The sequence below is a fragment of the Amphibalanus amphitrite genome, unplaced genomic scaffold (genome assembly GCF_019059575.1).
Source record: "Amphibalanus amphitrite isolate SeventyFive unplaced genomic scaffold, NRLGWU_Aamphi_draft 000297F_arrow, whole genome shotgun sequence".
NCBI classification, from domain to species: Eukaryota; Metazoa; Arthropoda; class Thecostraca; order Balanomorpha; family Balanidae; genus Amphibalanus; species Amphibalanus amphitrite.
In genome coordinates, this window is record NW_024881792.1 from 161,910 (window position 1) to 176,623 (window position 14,714).

The 14,714-nt window shown below is 52.2% G+C and overlaps 2 protein-coding genes across 2 annotated transcripts in view; both read right to left on the minus strand.

The window, feature by feature from the left end:
• LOC122387764 overlaps positions 1–8,907 on the minus strand; it is a 146,585-nt gene extending 137,678 nt beyond the window's left edge. The window contains exons 1-2 of the mRNA XM_043378213.1: positions 4,914–8,907; positions 4,058–4,245 (exon numbers count right to left, since the gene is read on the minus strand). Of these exons, the coding sequence (XP_043234148.1) occupies positions 4,058–4,245; positions 4,914–8,907 (4,182 nt within the window). The remainder of the gene's footprint in view (positions 1–4,057; positions 4,246–4,913) is intronic.
• A 667-nt stretch (positions 8,908–9,574) lies between these two features.
• LOC122387766 lies at positions 9,575–12,943 on the minus strand. The gene is made up of 2 exons (XM_043378214.1): positions 11,449–12,943; positions 9,575–9,951 (listed from the first exon to the last, which is right to left on the minus strand). Exons 1-2 carry the CDS (start codon positions 12,941–12,943, stop codon positions 9,575–9,577), a joined length of 1,872 nt encoding a protein of 623 aa, XP_043234149.1.
• Positions 12,944–14,714: the final 1,771 nt, after the last annotated feature.

Sequence of the window (14,714 nt, forward strand, 5' to 3'; positions counted from 1 at the left end):
CATATACCTATAGAGCCTTGAGATGCATAGGTGTGGTGGCCCACAGAGGCGCCGGTGTGGGGCCCGCAGAGCCACCGATATAGGGCCCTAAGAGACACTATATATAGTTTGAATAGAAGGGCCTCTCAGACCATCAGTCTCATGGGCCTCCTCTGGCTAGTATGAATAGAAGGGCCTGTTAGACCATCAATCCTAGGGGCCTCCTCTGGTTAGTATAAATAGAAGAGCCTCTCAGACCATTAATCTCAGGGGGCTCCTGTGGACAGTATAAATAAAAGGGCCTCTCAGACCATCAGTCTCGCGGGCCTCCCTAGAAAAGTGTAAATGTGGATAGAGGGCCCCCTCAGATTCATTAGAAGTGGACCTCTCTGACCATCAGTCTCAGGGGCCTCTTGTGGCCAGTATGAATATAAGAGCCTCTCAGACCATCGGTCTCAGGGACCTCTTCTGACTAGTGTGGATAGAGGGCCCTCCCAGACCACTGGTTTCAGGGGCCTCCAGTGGCCAGTTATATGAACAGAAGGGCCTCACAGCCATCAGCCTCGGGGGCTTCTTCTGACTGGTGTGAATATGAGGGCCTCTCATACCATCAGTCTCAGGGGCCTCCTCTGCCTAGTGTGAATATAAGGGCTTCCCAGGCCATCAGTCTCAGGGGACTCTTCTGACTGGTGCCGGATTGAGGGACCTCCCAGACCGAAAGTTTTGGGGGTCTCCTGTGGCCAGAATGAATAGAAGGGCCTCTCAGTCCATCAGTCTCATGGGCCTCTTCTGCCTGGTGATTATAAGGGCCTCTCAGGTCATCAGTCTCAGGGGCCTCCTCTGACTACAGTGTAGATGGATAGGCATCCCAGACCATCAGTCTCAGGGGCCTCTTCTGACTATTGAGGATAGAGGGGCCTCCTATGACTAGTGAGGGTAGGGGCCTCGGCTAGACCACCAGTGTCAGGGGCCTATTCTGACTAGTGTGGATGGAGGGGCCTCCCAGACCACTAGTCTCAGACCTCTAACTAGTGTGGATAGAGGGGCCTCCCAGACCGCCAGTGTCAGGGGCCTCCCCAGACCAGTGTGGATATTGGGGCCTCCTCAGATCCACTAGGGCCTCTCAGGCCATCAGTCTCAGGGGCTTCGACTGACAAGTATGAACAGAGGGCCTCCTTGGATCCATCACGGCCCCTTAGAGTCCGTGCGTGGGGATTCGTGGAACTTATTTTTACCGAGTTTGTTTATTCTGGAAGGTGACGACGTCCTCTCAAATCGAGACGAGGGGCCTCGAGTAAAAAGTGGGTGGGCCAAAACACATGGTTGCCCCCCCCCCACCTCGAAAAGTGGGTGGGCACTTGCCCACCTGCCCCCCCCTCTGTTCCTACGCCTATGTTTTTCTAGGTCGCGAAGGTGTGCTAATGCACGTGCGCACGTGCACGAGCACACCCAACATTAGCAGCTTAAAAACTGGAAGGCCGATTTCGATCAAATTTGCCGGGCGATTAGGGGATACCTAAGACAACAAATTGCATTGACTGTGTGCATCAGAATAAGTGTGAATATGCACAACCCAATTTTTAGAGCTGAAAAACGAGCACGCTGGTGGTGATAAGATCCGGTTCATAATCGATAGCGTAGCTCACTCAGGCTGGGTACGGTCAGGTCAGGTATATACCTGACCTGACCGAAATCCCCAATCTGAGCGAGTTACGCTATCGATTATGACCCGAATCTGATCACCACCAGCCTCTGCCCGTTTTTCAGCTCTAAAAAATGGGTTGTGCACCTTCATATTTGCATACTCACACCCATTATGATGCTCACAGTCAATGCACTTTGTTATCTTATCCCCTAATCGCACGGCAAATTTGATCGAAATCGGCCTTCCAGTTTTTAAGCTGTTTATGTTGGGTGTGCACTTGCGCACCGGCACATGCATATTCAGTGCTGGAGCACACAATTAATGCACTTTGTTATTTCCGAATCGCACACCAGCTTTTACTGAGATCGGCTTGTTCGTTTTTAGCTGTAAATATGGGGTGTGCGATGTGCACGTGCCCACGTGCGCACGTGCATTATCACACCTTCGTCGACTTAGAAAAACTCATACACGGTCAGCATCCAATCACACACAAAATTTCATTGTAATCGGTCCGTCCGTTCCTGAGATATGACGGATGGGTGTGCACGTGCGCACGTGAGCACGCGCAGAGCTACAGGCTCCTCGGTGCACGGCACCCTACCAACTGGTCTCTTGCGATGTACCAAATATGATTGCAATTGACACAGTCGTTCTTCAGATGTGGGAGCGGCACCTTGCACGTGCGCACGTGCAATATGGGTCCCAACTGACTTTGGTAAGGCAACATTCTCGCCGGTCTCTAATCGTGTGACAAATTTGAGCGCAATCGGTCCAGCCGTTCTCGAGATCTGGAGGCGACCCCTGCACGTGCGCACGTGCATTGCCTCACCTTCATCGACTTAGAAAAACTCATACACATTCAGCATCCAATCACACACCAAATTTCATTGCAATCGGTCAGTCCGTTTCTGAGATATGACAGAGGGGTGTGCACGTGAGCACGTGAGCACGCGCAGAGCTACAACCTCCCCGGTGCACGGCACTCTATTTACTGGTCTCTTGCGAGGTGCCAAATTTGAGCGCAATCGGCCCAGCCGTTCTCGAGAACTGGAAGCCGCACCCTGCACGTGCGCGCGTGCAATATGGGTCCCAGCTGACTTTTGAACGGCACCCTTCTCGCCGGTCTCTAATAGTGTACCAAATTTGAGCGCAATCGGTCCAGCCGTTCTCGAGATCTGGAAGCGACCCCTGCACGTGCGCACTTGCAATAGCACCCCAACCATGACATACGGATATGCATTGCCCGGTGGGTGCCTACTGCCTACATGAATGCCAAGTCTCAGCGAAATCGCCCCAGTAGTTGCTGAGTTATTGTAATGGGAACAAATTTAACAACTGTTCTGTTTTTTGCACATTGCACGTGCAGCGGGGGTCACTCACGTGCACCAAGAGTATCCAATGTTTGTTAGAAGGGATACAGCTACTCTACAAAAGTTACCGCAAGTCAATCGCCCCAGTGGTTACTGAGATATAGGCCTCTCAAAATTGTTACCTTAGCAGAACGACTTGAACACCCCGACTTTTCACGTGCCACGTGCCACGACGGTCACCTGAATGCATCACGATAAGTGAATTGCGGGGCAGAAAGGATGGAGCTACCCAACAAAAAAGACCGCAGGCGAATCGACCCAGCAGTTGCTGAGGTATCAGCCTCTAAAAATACCGATTAAAAATCCGTCATTAAAAATAAGAGGCCAAAGTGGCCTCTTATTTTTCGCGCCAAAAACGAGTGTCCAATCCAGGTAGTTCATGTTATCTATGGCTGCGCTTATGAGTTTTCGAGTTATTGGCTGGGGACATTTACCCCCCCCCCCCTTTCCCGACAAGTGGTCGGTGGCGAACTAACCGAACAACTGAGGGCTAATGATCTTGTCATGATCGATTAGGCGAGCAACGTAATTTTCTAAAAGATTTGTTGCCCTTAGTCACTATTCACTTAAACCTCGCTCGCACGTGCCATTTTCCCATCCTTTTTCGACAAAATAATGAATAACTATATCATGAGCAACACGTTTGCTTCAAAGTGAAACAAAACTGCAATGCCATGTTAAGTATATGCTGTGATTTGCACAACGCAAAATGAAAAAAAAACATGTAGTTTGCTTAGGAATGATAATCGTTGCATTATTTGATTGAATGCATTGTTGATTAGATTGAACGAAAACAATTGTTAGATTTGCAAGAGCGGTGTTGTATTCGTTTGAAAACCTTCTGAACAACCGATTGTGACCATGATACGTGACAAATAAATACTGACTAAAACAGCACCAGCCCCGTATATCTGAATATTCCACCAGCCGTATCTTCACCAGCCCCGCCACTGACCATCTCTACCAAGCACAGCACCCCTATTAACCATTTCTTTTTACCATTTCTAGTTTCTTCCAAACCCGCCGCCGACCACTCCCACCGACGCCCACTGCAGCGGCCCACCTTGGGTCGTCCCTGGTAGTTGAAGGTCAGCACGTAATCTCCAACGCGCGTTTCCGACTGTCGCACTAGGAAGGTGCCGTGTCCGCGCTGGCGCTCTTGCAGGACCAGCTGGGCGGCATCGGAGCGCGCCAGCGTACCATGAAACCAGGGGAACTGGTGCAGCTCACCGTAAGCGTCCACCGGCGCGCCTGGGCGACCAGATAGCCGCCGGTCAGCAGAAGAACGGGCGACATTTTCAACTAAGACTAAACCAGTAAAATAAAAATAAGCGAACGCAAAAAAATGAGCCCTGCACAGTGCACGTGAAGTCTCTCTTGAAATATTGTTAATCTTCAAGAATCGCTATCGCTCCCTGGCTTGAGAGCCACTGGCTTTTGAGAGCCGGCCAGGCGGTCAACCCTAAAGAGCCAGGGGCTCTGAAATAGTGATGTCAGTTACAGAACATCTGAATACCGATACCAAACCAAATCCCAACATAAACCGTAAGGATATACCGATACCGAACCAACTTCAGAACATGAGGGAAATACCGACTTTTTACCAATTTCTCAGCCTTCTTATACGTAAGTGAGGGCACATTTTACCAACAAAATACCAAGTACATTAGGATTGAAATACCAAATACCAAGTTGGTATCTGTAAGGGAGATATCGTAACGTATACGAGAGCGAGCAAAAGTATATTTTTTAATCCCGACCAAAAAAGACACATCAATTTTCTAACGAAAAGACTCGTGCACATTAGCACGTGGTCTAGGATGTTGAGCACCCCTACAACCCCCCTCCAAGTCGGATAGTCACGCCGACTTCACGAGCACATCACTTCTGTAAGTCTAGTTTCAGGTGACGCCGATTACGGATCGTCACGCGGCCAGTGCCCTGCATCTTGACCAAGTACTTTCGGAACGGAGACTTTTCTACGATGACACCTCGGCGGTCCCAGGCTTTGGTTCTGGCGTCCTGACAGAGGACGCTGTCGCCGACCGACATTTCGGAGAGCTCCTTCGTGCCGACATCATAAGCGGCCTTGCTTTTCTCGCCGCGGGTGACCATGGAGAGCTCCCGTCGGCGGAGATCCCGGCACCACTCGGGGCTCAGCTTGTACTGCTGTGACGGTGACGGGATGCTGTCGCGGAGGTGCCTGCCCAGCGCCAGCTGTGCCGGGGACCGACCGCCGTCTCGTAGCGGCGTATTTCTGTACATCAGCAGCGCCTGTGCTGCCTCATCCGTGTTGACATGACCTCCTCTTCCTGTGTGTTCGCGTATGATGCGCTTGGCTGTCTTAACGGCGGCCTCAGCTCGGCCGTTCGACTGAGGGAAGTGGGCTGACGAGAGGCGCCACCGGACGCCCCACCTGCGCAGGAACAGCTGGAAGGGCCGCCCTGACAGGTTGGGTCCGCCATCAGACGACAGCTCTTGAGGTGCGCCCCATCTGTGGAACAGCTGGCGGAATACGCCGCAGAGCGCTTCTGACGTCACAGCTGAGCGAAAATGGTGAACTTCCAGCCAGCCTGTCAGCCGGTCAGCGTAGCTCAGGTACATGTTTCCGTTGAGCTCAAACATGTCGGCGACCACTTGCTGGAACGGGTAGTCTGGGGCTGGGGAGGGAAGCAGTGGTTCTCTTTGCTGAGACGGCGCGTGGCGACGGCACTGCTCACAGTGCCGGGCATGGTCTTGGACGTCATGTTCCATGCCGGGCCAGTAAACAACCTGTCTAGCTCGTGCCAGCATGGAAGATGAGCCTTGATGCGCAGAGTGCAGGTTTTTGATGATCTGACGGCGGAGGTTCCTGGGAATAACCAGTCTCAGGTCCTTTTCGTCTACGCCGTACATCAAAAGGTCGTCGGCTATGCACAGACGGTCTCGGACATTGTAGAAGTCTCGCACTAGTGGGTCTTCTTGGGCCCGAGTATTGGCGAAACTGTCTGACGATACCTTCTGAGACAGCAGCTGATACTGCTCGTCAGACTGCGCAGCGTCTTTGACATGTTGGGGATCCATGGCTATGACGTCTTCTGAGGTGGCCGTTAATGCTGACACAATGGCGCCCAGGGCCTCCAGATCCTCACTAACGTCCGTGTCATCCTTGTCTGGTTCTAGAGCGCCGACTGGGTACCTCGAGAGCGTGTCTGCGGCCAGATTCTGCTTCCCAGGCAAGTGCTTGATCCGATAGTCGAACAGCAGCGTCTTCTCCTTGAGACGAAGCAGCCTTGGGTTTGATGTGTCACCGAGGGCTCTGTTGCCAAGGATTTTCACCAGCGGCCGGTGGTCCACGAGAAGAAGGAAGCCCGGATTACCGAGGAGGAACAGCCTGGCCTTCTTGAAGCACCACGCCACGGCCAGTGCCTCGCCTTCCACCGCTGAGTAGTTTGATTCCGCCGAAGACAGATGGCGGCTACCACAGAGGGCCAGCTTCCAGCCCCCTGTACAGCAGAACGGCGCTTGATGTTTGGCACAGCTGCAGTGCTGCTGGAGGATCACGAAGCCAATTCCATTTCTGGACCAGTCGGTCACCACGGCGGTTGGCCGGGACCGGTCGAAGTAGGCGAGTCCATTTGCCGCCATACTGCATATGGCTTCTTTGGTTTTGTTCAAGATCGTCTGGAGATTCTGATCCCAGTAGACTTTCTTGGAGGCTCCAGGCTTCAGAAGGTCTCTGAATGGTTCCATCAGGGGTGAGACGGCCATGAACGGCGCGAGCTGGTTCACCAGCCCAAACCAGGATCTGATGTCTGTGATGGATGGCTGCTCCGGCATAGGGAAGTTCTTTATGGCTGACAGCTTGTCGCCTGTTGACTTGTAGTCTTCCCATCCTAGGAAATAGCCGACGAACTCGACATCACGACGACAGAACTTGAACTTGTCGGGGTTCAATGTCACACCGTTTCTGCCACACAGCGTGAGGTAGTCGAATGTGTGGAAGAACGCTTGTTTGATATCTGCATCGTACAGCAGAGTGTCGTCGATGCATTTACACTGTCTTTCCACACCAGCGACTATGTCATCATATCTTTTTGTGTAGGCGTCACCAGCTGAACAGTGACCCTGCGGTGTACGCAGATACTGATATCGGCCGTACTCAGTGATGAAGGTTGTCAGTTTGCGACTTTCCTCGTCTAGCATCACTTGGTGATACCCATTAAAGGCGTCTAGAACCGTCTTGTAGCTTTTTGGGGGGATGCTGCTTACCATGTCGAATGGTGGAGGGGTATGGTGAGTCTCGCGGAGACATGCTTTGTTACCGGGCTGGAAATCCACCGTTCTCCTCGGTTTGCCGTCCTTTTTCGGTACAGTGACCATCCTGAAGCACCACTCCGATGGCTCTCCGGCAGGAACTGGTCTCAGGATACCCCTGGCGACATCGTCATCCAGCTGACGCTTGACCTCTTTCTTCCAGTGATGTGGAATTGGAATGGGTGTGTGAGCGACGAACGGCTCAGCTCCATCCTTCAGGTGGATGTGGTGTGGCGGCCCCGACATGGCCGGGAGCGGCTGACACGTGGTGTTGAAGGTGCTGTCCGAGAAGTGCTCCTTCAGCCAGGCCTCCAGCTTTGGTATGTTTCCCTCCGTGGGTGGAAATGGGAGCTGGTTTGGACGATCAGGCAGGTGGTGGGGCCTGTCTGTGGTCATGTCGGCGCCTTCAGGAGGATGATCAGCGCCAGAGATGGCGCCGATCTGGTGACACGGAAAGTGGGCATGTACGATGCTCAGATTCCTACATGCTGATAGCGAGAGGAACATGTCACTGACGCCCGCTACCACAAATATGTCTTCTGTGATTTGCCTGTCTTGAAGGCAAAGCCGCATCCGGATGGTGCCAAGCACTTGCAGACCACCACCGGCTGCATGCTGCAGACGTCTTGGCGTCTTCTTTAAGTGTTTGGGGCTGAGTCCCAGCTGTGTTAGATGTGAGCGACCCATGACGGAGACTTCAGCACCGGTGTCGGCGATGGCGCTGAGAACACGCGACTTGCGGCTGCCGGGGTGAATCACAGTGAGCTGCAGGCGAGGAAGTCCGCGCCCGACACCAGCTACGACGTTAGGCTCAACGCGCACCGAGCTGAGCGTTGTCTTGCTTCGACACACAGTGCTGAAGTGGCCTTTCTTACCGCACTGGGTGCAGAATTTGTCGTGCGCCGGACAGCCTTGTCGACCCTTGGTGTGTGCAGCGCGCCCACAGAAGGAGCATGGGGCTGCCGGCTGGTGGGATTTGCCCTGCTTCTGCCGGGTGTGAGCGGACATCCTGGCGGCAAGCTCGGGTGCTTGATCTGGATCCGGCTGTTCGATGTCCTCAGCGGTGTCGACTGGAGCTACGGCCGCAGCTACAGAAGTGGCGGAAGCCATCGACAGCTCATGTTTGTCTCTATATGCTGACTCATGCGCTTCACAGTACGAACGCAGCGCCTCGAAGCTGGAGAAGCTGCTGTGCTTCAGTAGAAGCTCCTGCTGTAGCGCCTCGCTCTGGACGCCGCAGGTGATCTGGTCAGTCAGCATCCAGTCGGTAAGGTCGCTGTTGCAGGATGGACACGTGAAGCGGCAGTCGGCGGCAGTTTGCTTACACCGGACGACGAACTCTCTGATTGGTTCAGTTGGCGTCTGTGCTAGCGCGTGGAAACGTTTGCGAGCCACAGCTGGGTTGCTACTGTGTTTGGTGATGTTGCCGATTTCCTGCAGTGCCTGGTCGACGCTGTAGCTCTGCCATTTATCGCCATGAATAGTATCGATGGCCTGCCGTAGCTGTGCGTCACACATCAGACGTATGTGCGTCACGGTGGCTGAATTACAGTCCTGTGTAAGACGCTGGTAGTCACGCCAGTCACGGCAGAACGTGCGGTATTCCACGGAGGACATCTCGTACGTGCCGGTCGGTGGCCTGACATTTTTGACTTCTCGCTATACTGAGCGGTTTGAGGATGACTGATCAGGAGCGCTTGTGTTCGGCGCTTGGGCAGCCACGATATGAGTCAGCTGCTCCATTAGGGAATCTCGCTGGGCCTCGCGCGCCTGGGATTCGAGGAGCGATGCTCGCAGGTCCGTTAGCTGTTGCTGCAGGAGCAAGAGCGGTGAGGTCTCTGCAGCTGATGTGGTGTCATCTGCTGGCGTATTGATGTCGCCGCTGGCCCCCTCAAACTCTTCAGCCGCTGTGGCTAGTTGTAGCAGGGCACTGGGGTCATCACTCGCCATATTGACACTTTTACTTTAATTAATACGACCGCGCCATGTAAGGGAGATATCGTAACGTATACGAGAGCGAGCAAAAGTATTGTTATTATAGTTTTGCTATCCTCGCGTTGTGTTTTGTAATCTTAAATCTTAAATAAATGTGATACTTAATAAATAAACCAGCTTAAATTGTTAAGTACTTAATAACGGTTTTAACACTCTTAACACTTCATGTTGACTCCTGTATTTCAAGTAATTTTTTTTTCATTTCTCGAGCAGCTCACGCTCGAGCCTCATTGATATAAAATCCTCCCAAACATCTTCCCCTCACTTTGGATTGTTCCCAATCCAACAACTACACCAGCAGGCCGCTGACATCCAGTCGGACCATCTTTGTGACTGGTCTTGTGACGATCTTGTCTCGCATCCTCACAGACGCCACTCTGACGTGACCATCGTCACCTCTCATCACTTGGTCTATGCGTCCCATCGGCCACTTTCCTCGTGGAGAAGACGGGTCGACCACCAACACCACGTCACCAGGTGCTATGTCGGGTTTCGGATCAAGCCACTTCTGTCTCCGCTGTAGCGACGGTAGATATTCTCTGAGCCATCGCCTCCAGTACTCTGTTGACAGCTGTTGTATACGTTTCCAGCGCTGCCTTACCCCCGCCTCATTGGAATCTGATGATACTGTCATCTCGATTGCTGTGTGACCCACGAGGAAGTTGGCTGGCGTGAGCGGCTGGTCATCAGTTGGGTCGTTGGATAACACCGTCAGTGGCCTTGTGTTCATCAGCGCCTCTACTTTACAGAACGCTGTCTGCAGCTCTTCATCAGAGAGGTCAGCATGCTCGAGAGTCTTCATCAACGCTCTCTTCGCGATCTTTACCATTGCTTCACACGCTCCATTGAAGTGTGGAGCACCAGGAGGAATGAACGTCCACTTCGTGCGTGACTTCAGAAGTTCACGCTGGATCTGACTGTTGTCCAATCCGTGAAAGGACTGCTGCAGTTCCTTTGAAGCCCGTGTGAAGTTTCTTCCGTTGTCAGATATGATCTCTGAGGGCTCGCCTTTTCTGGAAATGAATCTCATCAGAGCCCGAATGAAACTGGATGTATCTAGCCCGTACGTCATCTCCAGATGAACGGCTCTGACCTGGAGGCAGGTGAACATACATAGGTACCGTTTTTGCCTGACCTTTCCACGACCTTGTTTTGTCAGGAATGGTCCTGCAAAGTCAACTGCCGTCTTGTCAAAGGCGCGGAAGCGCGTTCTCACTTGGTTGCTTTGCTTGGGCGCCATCACTTGTGTCTCGGCTGACTTTCGGAGCTTCTGACACTTTACGCACTGGTGAATGCATTTCTTGATCATCTCCCGCGCAGCAGGCACCCAGAAGCGCGTTCGTAAGCTGGCCAAGGTGTGCTCTACACCTAAGCCATGTTCAGTGTCCTCGTGCAGCTGACGAATTATCAGTCTGCTGATTGGGTGTCCCTTTGGAAGCAGAACAGGATGCTTGGCGCTGTAGCTCAAGTCGGAGCGCTGTAGCCTGCCTCCAACTCTGAGTATGCCGTCCTCGTCCATGAATGGACACAGCTTCTTCACTGAGCTTTGACGACATCTTTTGACACCGGATCCTTCACTTGTCTTCAGCTTCTTCATTTCTTCAGAAAATGACTCTTCCTGAGCTCGTTTAATCCAGAACTGTTCCGCTTCATCGACTTCAGTTGGACCTAGCCCCTCTGGTTCAGTACATCTGGCTGGGCGTTTTCTCAGTTTTTCTTTCAGTGCTTTGATGAATCGCATCACCCAGGCTGTGATTCGAATGAACCTAGTCCAGCTAGAGAACTTTTCCGGGAGGAGTCGTAACTCCGCGCTTGAGGCTGGAGCTCTTATGGCGAACGTGTTTCTTTGCTCTCGTCTGACCAGTTCGGTTCTGTCAAAATCTTCATCACTGAAGTGTCTTTTTGTCGGCCATGTACGGTCTTCATCCACCAGGAACTCCGGCCCATGCCACCACAGCCTGTGACCTCGAAGCGCCTCGAGACTCAGTCCTCTTGTCGGCGCGTCGGCTGGGTTTTCCTTGCCTGGTACGTGCTGCCATTGCTCCGGCACCGTACACTCACGGATTTCTGACACTCGGTGGGCCACAAATGCTTGAAACCTAGAAACTTCGTTTCTGATCCAGCAGAGGACATCCATTGAGTCTGACCAGAAATGGACCTCACATAGCTCCTTCCCAAGAGCGCTACACACTTTCTTGACTAGACGCAGTCCCAAGAGCGCCCCCATGAGCTCCAGTCTGGCGATCGTCTTCTTCTTTGCTTTCGGTGCCACTCTGGCACGTGCCAGGACGAGATTGGAGCACCTCTCACCCATGCTTTCGGATACGACATATACAGCAGCGGCATATGCCTGCTCAGAGGCATCACTGAAGACATGGAGCTCTTGGTCAGGTTCACCCTTGAAGCGGTGAATACATCTTGGCACAGCTATGGTCTCCAGTTCTGCGAGTTCGGAGAACCACGCGTTCCACTGTTTCTGCTGATCCTCAGGTAGGATGTCGTCCCAGTTGATCGTGCAGTCCCAGGTTTGCTGAAATAACATCTTGGCACGGAGTGTGAATGGTGCGAATAGGCACAACGGGTCGAAGATGGCAGCCATCTCCTTCAGGACAGCTCTCTTGGTCCATCTTCCTGTCACCAGCGGCCGCTTGGACACATCCAGTGATAGAATGTCGTCTTCTGTCGACCACACCACGCCGAGAGCTTTGGTTGATTCTGATCCTTTGTCTTCAATGAAATGTTTTGAGGTGACGGCTCTGTCTTCTTCTGGTACTGTTTCCATCACTTCTTGACTGTTTGATTTCCACTTCGTCATCTTCATGCCAGCATCTTCCAGCAGCTCACTAACTTGCCTCCTTGCTCCGATGGCGGATTCCGCATCCTTAAATGATGCGATCTCGTCGTCCATGTAAACGTGCTTGCTGATTACTTCAGACGCAACAGGGTACTTCTCTGCGTTGAGTCGCGCATGCTCCTTCAGAACAAACTGCGCGACGAACGGTGCTGCAGCGTTTCCGAAGATCCATCTCTTGGCTTCAAAAACTGTTGGTTCTTCATCTTGCTTCATGTTGCGCCATAGGACGCGGTGGAACTTCTGATCTTTTGGCGCCAGCTTGACTTGAAGGAACATCTCCTTTACATCTCCGACTAAGGCGATAGGATGTTGTCTGAATCCGACTAGCGTTTCAATCAGGTCGCTGTAAAGCGATGGTCCCGGAAGGAGCTGTGAGTTGAGACTGATTCCCTCACTTTTGGCCGCTGCGTCGTACACGATTCGGATCTTGGATGACGCCTTGTCCTCTCGAATGACGGGAAAGTGTGGAAGGAACCACTCATCCTCTCCACTGTTTGATCTCTGCGCCGTGGGAGTTTTGGTCATATAACCTTTCTTCACGTACTCTTCAAGAATGTCGTTATACTTTGCAGCAAGATGAGCTCCCCGACGATGAAGAGAATTTTCCAGCTTCACTAGGCGAATCAGCGCAGATTCGTAGTTGCTTTTCAGCTGCGGTTCGTTTTCTCGCCATGGTACTGCAACTTGATATCTACTTCCTTGTTTCTTCAATGAACTTGCAGCTTTCTTCATAGCCACTTTTTCTTCAGCTGACAGAAGATTGGTCTCGGTGGTCTTGACGTCCAGCACCTCCAGATCTGTCATCGCTCTCATTGCTTGAATTTCTTCGTTTAGTGACTTATCTGTCAGGCAAGTTCTCAAGGTTCTTGCGACGTTTGTCATGCTCTTCAGCTTTTGTAGGTTAGAAGGATCTTCATTGTCTTGAACGCAGCCGAATGCTGTCCATCCAAGTGGCGTTAGGACAGCGACTGGGCTCGAACTCTCGCCGGAGACAGTCTTCAGAGGCACAAAGATGGGCATTGTCTCAGGGCTAAGACCGATCAGTAGGTCCACTTCCCTTCCAGCCATCTTTGGAAAGGGGATGTCTACCATGTGTGGCCAACGCTGCTTCACATCCTGCCAGCTCGTACATACGGAGGCTCCTTCCAGACTGGGAATGACGTGAACATCTAAGGACGTTTCAAACCTACTCTGGGTAGAGGCTATCCGGACAGCTCCTGACGTCATTTTCACATCCGTCTTGCCATTGACCGTCCCAAGCTCAAATTTGACTTCTTCTCCTTGTAGTCCGAGCTCGTCTGCAGCAGCTTTACTTATGTAACTGGCGTCAGAGCAGGGATCTAAGAGTGCGTTCAGCTTCAGAAATCGATCCTGACAGTGCACTAATACCGGGGCCGTCTGAAACGCGACTTTTCCACTTCGCTTCTCTTGTCTCTGGGCAGCGGTATTAAAACTTGCACCAGGAGCCGCGGACACCTGTGCACTGCTTGTTGGAGCACTATCTTCTTTAGCACAAGCGCGGCCCTCGACCGTTCTCGGAATGAATTCCTTGGCCTGGCTGCTGAGTGTCGGAGTCCTGTAAGACGGTCGGGCTACTTCAGGTGAGTTTCGAGAGTTTCCACCTCCACTGGCATGCAGGAGGCTGTGATGAGTGCCACCACAGCCCTCAACAGCACAGCCGGGAAACTTGCGGCAGTTAGTTCCCCTGTGCTTGCCACGCAGACATCTAAAGCACAATCCTTCGGTTTTGCAGAATGCATATCTTCTAGCAACATCCCAGTTCTGTAGTTCAGCGCAATCTTCAGTCGCGTGTTCTGCGTGACACACTGCACATTTCAGCCGACTGAAGACATGCCGGCTGGCCTGCCTTGTGGCAGCGTACGTCTTCTTTGTTCCGTGGCTACGCATTCTCGGCCTTGGCTCATCCTGCTCGCTACTGGCTGCTGTTGCTTCCTTGGCTCTTTTTTCCAGCATGACTTCTTCAGCTAGCCATTTTGAAAATGTTTCGAATCTGTCTTGTTGACTCGTCGTGCTTAGCCACCTTTGATAGTTCTTGATGTAGGAGTGGTGAACTTTTTCAGACACAAGCATATAAAATGCTGATACTTCCGAAAGATCTCCGTCTGATCCATTTTCCTTCAGACTGGTGACGAGACTTGTCACCTTATCTGAGTACTCTTCAAGCTTCTTTGTATCGTTTTCACCTATCTTGGGGAAGTTGCGAATGCTGGCTATCTCTGCTCGCACTCGCCTGGCATGACCACCATACTTTCTTTCCAACTCTTCTCTAGCTTTCTCATAACCAGCTTTCGACAACCCATATCGTTCTACCATTTGTAGGGGCTCGCCGGTCAAACTGTTCTTGAGGTAGACCATCTTGAGCTCAGCCGACGCGTTCGAGTTGCCGACGAAAGCATCGAATACCGCCCTCCAGTCACTGTAACCCTTTCTGCCATCGAATATAGGCAGTTCTGGCGGCTTTATACCCTTGATGGACGAATCCGTCGCATCTTGGGATCGGTTCGTGTTTTCCTTGTCCTTTGCTTCATTTTCTTTTTGCGTGCTCGGCTGTTCA